The sequence below is a fragment of the Atractosteus spatula genome, chromosome 11 (assembly GCF_055471065.1).
Source record: "Atractosteus spatula isolate fAtrSpa1 chromosome 11, fAtrSpa1.hap1, whole genome shotgun sequence".
Lineage (NCBI taxonomy): Eukaryota > Metazoa > Chordata > Actinopteri > Semionotiformes > Lepisosteidae > Atractosteus > Atractosteus spatula.
In genome coordinates, this window is record NC_142716.1 from 348477 (window position 1) to 357348 (window position 8872).

Below are 8872 nucleotides of genomic sequence, written 5' to 3' on the forward strand. Positions count from 1 at the left end.
CGTGGATAAAATGTGGACATTTTCAAGCGAACTATTTTATCTGGCCTCAGCATTATGAAATCAGAAAGTACAACAGCAGCCTGCTGGGCTGATGGAGCCCATTCAGAGTCAGGACTGAGAGTGATGGGAACAGCAGGACAGAGGCCCAGGCTGTCCAGCAGAGCACATGTGAACACTAACTTGGCCGATGATGCAGAAAGTGACAGGGTAATAAAAATACATTAAAAGACTAATTCACGCCATCGGTCTTCAGACCAATAATATGAAAAATAAACCTTGGTTCATACAAATTACAGAAATTTTCCACTGTACATATATATTCAAAACCCCAATGTGCATTTGCTGTTAATACATTTATTCTATTTTATTCATGTGTTACGTAAATGTAAAAAGGGGACTTTTCACTTCAACATCTTTCTGAGCGGCAGGTCCCAGTGCTCTGAATATTTGGCCTGGTATCAAGTCAGAAGCAGTGTAAACAGCCTGCAGTTTGGAAACTCTTTCTGATGTGCTTTGTGTACTAATGAAGGTATTTTCCATGGTGTCTAAAAGGGAAGACTGGCAGTCAGCCCTGAGCAGGATGTTCCTCCAGACACCGATGAGAACCTCCTACCTACTTCATCCTCCTTCCCCGACTCCTTTCCCTAAACACTCTTCCTCCTCTGGGAAACCCCACCCTGCCCCATCTTCCTCTTCCAACCTCTTCTCTCGCACACTCGTCCTAAAAATCTGCACTGTCCTGTACGTGATCACATACAGTACAGCAGTTGGTTATACAGAGCTCCCCTATGTATTATTATGTAAGCTTCTTATTATGTTTGCCATATACACTGGCTCCCCTCCTACTGTACAAACATTTATTGGAGCATTGCATATGCCCTTCATTACACTTAATCGATAAGTTGTTATACGATAATTTCCGTCATATGATCCATTACCTGTTTTTGCAGGTTTCATGTATTTAATGGTTGGTTGAGCTTTTGATCTTTCAGTCCAAGCACCTGCACATTTACGATGACTCCAATGAATGTTTTGTATGCCTGGTGAACAAATGCCTGTTGGAGACTGTGTTCAGTTCCTGGTGTAGATGCTCATGTCAAGCCTGATTCCTTATGTAATCTCTTGTCTGTTTGGTCATCTCTGCACCCCAGAGACATGAGCATGCAGAAATGGGAAAGAGAAGTGTAAGGCACACTGCTCTACTGTCCACATGGAGACAGTACTGCACACCTGGTCCTTTTCTGGTGTTTCACTCAGAGAAGGACTTCCCAGTGCAGTCTGCCACATGCAGCCATAAGATCTGCTTTCCTCTGGGGAGAAATGATAAGACAAAGGAAGGACTGTGAGCTGTGGAGGTTCAGACAAGGAGGACTAACAGCATAGAACTCCTCACCTCCAGCCTTTTGTTACTAACACACACTGTTTACAATATTTCCATCCATACTGAATCAATATTCCCATGCTTTACAGATACTGCAATATACTCCTGACATAAATGACTGTGTACAGTACAGCACAATGCGAATTACCTGTGTAATTTATTTTAACTTTTCTGAATTGTGCAACATTGTGAATGCAGACCTTTGCAAAACAGATTTTCAAAGAAACTGAGGACAGAGAAAACAATTACTTCTGTAAAACATTCAATCTGTGAAATTAAAATCCAAACAGGAAGTGACAACTGCTGTTGAAATGGATGTAGAATCTGAATTATTTGTGCATTATAAATTTACTTCTCTTTTCTGCTTGAAGGGCACTGCTTAAAAGTGTAAGCTTTTCCCTAAAAGATAGTAATTAACATTAAGAAACATGAAATAGCAGCTGCAAGGCTCTAATTTCTTCAGAAAATCAGTTAGCACTTAAAAAAATGTTGCTCCCAACCTGCATATATTCAGTCTTGCTATGTGGTAAATTCCTTTCTTCCTTCACTAAGGACAGTTTACAATGCATAGCCATTGGTTTGTAACCACTGCATACCTGGAATTCATCCACACTCCAGACCCATGTTTTTGTTTCACCATTGAATGAAAGGCACAAGGATTTGCTTTATTGGTTTACAGTATGAAGGTGCCTAGTTCTATTTCATACAAATAACCAATAAAATGACATCTGTGCATAATTACATGATTGGTTTAACAAAGACATAAAACCTTGCTTCTCAATCTGTTGTCCTACTAAAAACACACCTGAAGAAGGCTCCACAGCCAAAATGTTGTGTCTTTTCTTCTCTTTTCAGCAGGGAATAAACGTTTACTTGTTCCATTGCAACCTAATAAAAACACTACCAAGAGCTCAGCCCTTCTCTGGAGGGAGACCCAGCAGAAAGCTTTGTAAATTAGTGTGGCAGTGACAGTGCTTAAAGAAACTCCAACAAGCCATTGTATTCCAGCTGAAGGACATGTGTCCCTGAGCTCTGGAGTCTGACACTGTGGGGGAACTGTTTTTACATGCAATGAAAACATGATGTAGCAAGGCTACGAAGGACCAGGAGTTATACCCTCTGTCTGACAAGAAATAGTGCTCCTATTGGGACTCTTTTGGAATGTGCCAGGAAAATATTATTCTTACCATTACAGCATCAGGAGCTCCAGCCAAGACTTGTAATGTTTCCTGAATATGCAACAGTGTTGATGGCGGAACAATAATGGAATTTATTCCACCTTCCCTGCCTTGATTACAATGACAGCACTGTTTCTGAAAAACACCATTCATCTGAAAAATAAGGAATCTGAAGGACATGCTTCCAAGTGTACGTCACGGTGCAACAGTCTGTCAGACCAACCCAGGACGCAGTCACAGAGTGCTGGACAGTCTGTGACAGTGTTTCTCCTCTAATACCGCTTCCTGGGAACAGTTTCTTCCTTGTTTTCTCATCTTAAAATGAAGGCTCTGTTGTTTCCATTGAAACACAAATTATACTTTTCATTGCACTACTGACGTCTACATCATACTGGAGAATACCCAAGCGCGGCAAGCACCTTTTCAGATGAACAGTTCCTGTCCTGGTTTAAATTAGCATGCTGATGTGCATCGACAAGTTATACTGACACGTGCTTCCTCCCAGTGTCGGACAGCTACTTATATGAAAGTTAAGTTGAGCAGCCCAAGATATGTGATTACATCTAAACGAGAATATGAATAACACAGATGGGCCGAATCGGATCCTCTCGTTTGTAACCTTTCCGATAATCTGCTCTCAGCGCGGGACACGTTCGCTGACTTCGCTTGGGAGATACAATCGCGTATACCTGACACGCAGTTTCCTATACTGCGCTCCGTATTTGGTGAAACGTGAGGGATTGTTAGTTTTCATTCTATATAGAATCTATATATAAATAGCTTAGCAAAACCATTCAGTATGATGCTTCTGAATCTGCACTGTATCATTCCTTCCGTTTGCTAATTGTAAACCTCTTCTATACTGTAATACTATTTCCACCCCCCTCATTTACCGGTAGAGAAAACAAATACCTTTAGAGACTGGCAGACATAAATAATGCCTGAACAGTTCTTTAGATCACTGTAAATATCAAACTGAACACTGAACTAGCTATCCGTGGCATTTCCCATTAACTTTATCTTCGCACTTGATACAGATAGCCAAATAGTACCCGCAGCACATCGCCATCTAGTGTGTCGATCGAAGTATACAACGCAGACACAGTTTTAAAACAGAAAGAGCCCTTAGACTTTACAAACCGTGTTTTGTTTTTGCCGTTATACATATATTAAATACACGTATACATTGTATCAACAGAGGCTGGCAAGAAGCCAGCAAGTGCGTAAAGTTGTGTAGTACAATTACCGTCAAACTGTAATTTGTCACACTAAATGTACCGCATGCTTATACTGTAATTTAATGTTAAAATAAGCTTGTCATAAAACTGCGAGGTGTCTTAATAGATACATTCAAAATGCGATTTAAAACACGCTTAAGAAAAACAACTTACCATTGAAATATTCTCCCTCCTCGACTGCAAAAGCATCCCCTCGCGTCTTTAAATGTACTGGATATACAGTATGTAAAGCTTTTCGTTATTAATCCCCATTATTTGTATGAAACATACGTTTCATGACTTTTATATCCATTGCTGGTGTTCCGAAGATTTATACAAAATGCCTTAATTTATATAGATAATAATTAGAAAACAATGTACTGGAAAATATTTTACGCATCTTATTCCTTCGTTACCCAAAGCAATTCTTTCTAGATCCTCAAAAATAAGCCTTCTCGTCCAAATCCAGTTTGGAACTACTAATAATCTTATAAGAATTTCGAATTTCAATGGAATGTCACTTATTTGAACCCCGTTGAAAAGTAGACTAAACTACTATGCTATTTTTTCTCCCCAAACTAAAATCTTATGTGGAAAATTGGATCACAAATGGTATTTTTTATTTAAATCGTGATGGACAGATTGCGTGAAAAGTAAATTAACCCAAGGAACGGTAAGGAATTTCCTGTATGGAGAACATATTTAACAACCCTTTAAGCTGTCAGGAATGCTTTGTGGTTGGTTAACTGAAGTAGAAATATGTTAATAATGCAGGCTACTGCCATACCAAATATGGCAATATTGTTACGTCTGGAGTCTGCTTCCCCATCTGGAATTGCTTAGCACAATGGAATAAAGAGGATACAGGGCCAAAAATAGAAGTTGTAAAGTTTACTTTATTTCCAGGCTCTGTAGGAAAGCATTTAAGACGTCTTACGAGCCTCGCTAAGGGTGACCCCCTCCAAAACCGCCAGCTTTGGCAATTTTATATAAGAATCGAAAAAAAGTGCCACTTGCAGTAGAGGACCGAAACGGTCTTCCCAGTTTTCTGGCGGTAATAAATGCAGCCCGAAGGGGCGAAGGGAGAGATTGCAATTAAAATTATGGCAGGTATCCTAAACTAGATTTGCTGATTAATGGACAGGTGGTATTCTACCGCAGAGATTGCAGTGTGTCATAAAATAATTAAACCGTTACATAACACCTCTAAAACTGGCTATATGACAAAACACCACACGCGCTTGCATTCCACTTCCAGCTCGAGTTTTCTTCTGCGTGTGGTCCCAGTTCGGTAACTCATTCTTGCAGGAATGCGAGGAGGGGGATGGGCTTTCTCTGAATAAAAATGTTGGAATTCGTGCTGACGAAATCTGCAAACAGAGCCTGGGCCCACATCAAACACTCGGCTTGTTGGCTACGTGGATTTTGAACTTCTCTTTGAAATTTAAAATGACCCGGGAAGCTCGCAAGATAAGAATATGGCGCTGTTGCTTTCAAGTTCATTGCTTTTTAACTGTCCACTCAATATCAACATCAGTGCCCCTTCTAGGAATAAGGAGAGCTAATGATATCCCCCGTTTGCATAATAATAAATAATAATAATAATAATAATAATAAGTATTAAGAATATAATAATAATAAGAAGAACATAAAGCCTTTAAATCGTTTTAGAAAGGAGGGCAACAGCATGAGGGAAGAAGCAAAAAAGTGCCCTCATTGCAAGAGGAAAATCCATTTCAGAAAAAAAAACTTAGACAGGGTGGTGCTTAGCTTGGATGGAAAACGCGCCAAGAAACATTCCTTGCATAGTTTTCGGAACAGTTCAACATTCAGCCAACACTGCGTCAGCTTCACTACAGTATATAAGCCTGGTGGAGCGGAGTTTCACCACAGTGCAACTGCAACCACAGCTATAGGCAGCAGCAGCTCCCTGCTACCTGCCAGACTACAAAACAAACGAGATACCGCGTCTTCGCTACCGTTCGATTCCTCCGAAGAAGACCTTTTTTAATATTGTACAGACAAGGAAGAGACGACCTTTGTTTTCTTTGAAAGTCTCTAGAACAGAACGAAAACGCCGAGATGTTGCTGTTGCCGCTTGTCGTTATCATCTCGGGAAGTTTCAGCATGGTAAGTTAGTATTTTCGTTTTAAAACTTTTTACGGGATAAGTACTGTGTATTGACCTCTCGCTCTCTAACATACATATATATATAGTACGACCGTGTGTAGCAGTTTCTGTAAAGGAGACAAGTAATAGGTTTCTCAAGTTTTAAGAAGATTTTCAGCAGTTGTTGAACTTTAGTAAGTTGAAGAAGTATTGATTAGCGTGACCGACGTTTTGATTTAGAGCTGGTATTCCATTGAGAGAACAATTTGAAACCAAAAACACCCCCCATAATTTAGGAAGAGAGAGGCTTGCTTTAGATACAACTGTTAATCATTTGCTAGGTCACTTGTTTATTCCGGTACTCCTGAATTTGCCCACAGGTCCTCTCATCTTGCCCGTCGGAATGCGCCTGTCCCCGGGAGGTGCCCAGGTGCGCTCCGGGCGTCAGTCTTGTTCTGGATGGATGCGGCTGCTGTCGAGTCTGCGCCAGGCAGCTCAACGAGGACTGCAGCAAGACCGAGCCCTGCGATCACACCAAGGGGCTGGAGTGCAACTTCGGAGCTATCCTGGGGGCTCCGAGAGGCATCTGCCGAGGTAGATCTCTCAGACTTTGAAAAAAGGACGTGGGTTGGGGAGATTATTACCAGGAAAGTTCCATAGTCTTTAGACCATGTATGGTTACGCTTTGTTGTTCTTCGCTTTGGCAGAAAGGCATGTGATTTCAGCAGTCTGGAATGTAATTCAGCGTCTGGACTAAACGCAGGGCTTATACGTCCTGCAGAAGGAAAAGTGATTCCTAAGTAGCTCATTGTTCAGCCCTCAGGTCTCTAGGGTATCTGAGGAATTTGTACTGTAAATTGTGGTCAACGAAGCTCAACAGAGGAAAAAAAATAGTTACATTCACTTTTCTTAGTCTGTAACTTAAGCTTTTAAGGTACTTAGATTTTTTTTTGTCTGTCCTTACAGCCAGGTCAGAAGGAAGACCCTGTGAATACAACAGCAAGATTTACCAGAATGGAGAGAGTTTCCAGCCGAACTGCAAGCACCAGTGCACCTGTATTGACGGGGCTGTGGGGTGCATCCCACTGTGCCCTCAGGAACTGTCCCTGCCCAACCTGGGCTGTGCCAATCCCAGACTAGTGAAGGTGACTGGTCAGTGCTGTGAGGAATGGGTTTGTGATGAAGGCAAGGTGCCCGATTCCAGGGGACAGCTGAGCAAGACCTTTGACAAAGACATCAAGCCTGAAGACTCAGACAATCACCTCACCAACATCAACGAGCTCATTGCCATAGTCAAGGGAGGTCTCAAGTCTCTGCCTGGTAAGTGTCACATGGATATAACTTCAATGTGTTCATCATCATCATTGGTCTGATGGTTAGATGCTTTGGTGACTGGCTGGCAGTGAGAGCCTCTCCAAGATTAACTTATGTCTCATGTTTTTTCCTGCAGCCTACCGCCAGCTTGAGAGCCATGCGTTTGACAGCCAGAAGTGCATCATCCAGACCACACCTTGGTCACAGTGCTCGAAGACCTGCGGCACGGGCATCTCCACTAGGGTTACCAACAACAACAGGGACTGCAAGCTGGTGAAGGAGACGCGCATCTGTGAAGTCCGGCCCTGCACCCAGTCACCCTACACCAGCTTAAAGGTATGTATTTGAGTCGGGGCTATTGAAGCCCCATCACTACCCAAGAGAGTCTGCCCTGGATATGCAAGGGAGAAATAAATCGAACCCCTGCCAGTGCAGCCTTCATTTAAGACTTTGTTCCTCCTTTGCTTTTCCAGAGTGGAAAGAAGTGCAGCCGAACGAGGAAGTCCAGCCAGGCCGTGAGGATCTCGTATGCGGGGTGCTCCAGCCTGAAGAAATACCGGCCCAAATACTGCGGTTCCTGTGCGGATGGGAGGTGCTGCAGCCCCCAGCAGACCCGCACGGTCAAGGTCAAGTTCCGCTGTGAGGACGGGGAGGCCTTCAGCAAGCAGGTCATGATGATTCAGTCCTGCAAGTGCACCTACAACTGCCCTCACACCAATGAAGCCTCCTACCCTTTCTACAGACTCTTCAATGACATCCACAAGTTCAGAGATTAGCTCCACTGGGATGGCGAAAGACTCACAGCAGCGTCCATTGAAACAGAGACTAAACAATGCAAATGGACTGAACGCCGCCTCCTTTCGCCACAAAATTCCCAAGGAATTATGGACATGCACCATGAGGACTGGGTGAAGTGCACTGTGTAGCTGGACAACAGAACAGCACTCTTATCATTTCTGTAAAAAAAACGCTTCATAATACTGGAGCATCAGTGGTAGCTTCGTTCTGGAGCAAACTGTAATTAGGGCTGTAGAATTTGTTTCTTAATACTGACTCTTGTGTATATTTTGTAAGTTTAAGACATGACACAAACTGTAGATAATTGTTCTAGATATATATATAAACATAACTTAATTGTGTGTACTATTACCTGTATCCCAAGAGAGACACCACCATGAGCTTGTGCAACAAGCCAGTGGCGACAGTCCTTGCTTATGTGAGCACTAGAGTTCACGGATGTGGCAGCTATCAATTATCTCTTCCAGAAAGACATTGAAAGAGCAAATGGAGATACTTTTTGTCAAAGAATGAATGTTATTTTTAATATTATTTATCAAAATGTAGCTACTTTATTTGGATATAAAATCTCATACTGGAATAAATTGTAAAAAAGGATTTAATTTTATATTGTTCAAAATAAAAAAGGATTTATTTATGAAACTTGGTCTGATTCTTCAGTCTTAGTGTTTTTATAGGAATTGTATTTGTGTTTAAGTCTTCATATTGGCAAAAATACCTTTCATGTGAATTTACACTTATAAAAGCCCCCTTTTCAGTCTTGCGCCTCAAATCTGTTGGACGAACATTAAACAACACCAGGTCATTTCTACATTTTCAGTGCAAATATCAGCTGGTTCAAAGTTAACCTTTTCAAATATTCTGCTCTTATTGAA

At 41.8% G+C, this 8872-nt stretch overlaps 1 protein-coding gene across 1 annotated transcript; it reads left to right on the forward strand.

Annotated features, from left to right (window-relative positions):
• Nucleotides 1–5662: 5662 nt before the first annotated feature.
• Nucleotides 5663–8639, forward strand: ccn1 (cellular communication network factor 1). Its single transcript, XM_088927716.1, has 5 exons — nt 5663–5906; nt 6266–6479; nt 6852–7205; nt 7336–7535; nt 7673–8639. Exons 1-5 carry the CDS (start codon nt 5859–5861, stop codon nt 7973–7975), a joined length of 1119 nt encoding a protein of 372 aa, XP_088783842.1. The 5' UTR covers nt 5663–5858; the 3' UTR covers nt 7976–8639.
• The last annotated feature ends 233 nt before the right edge of the window (nt 8640–8872 follow it).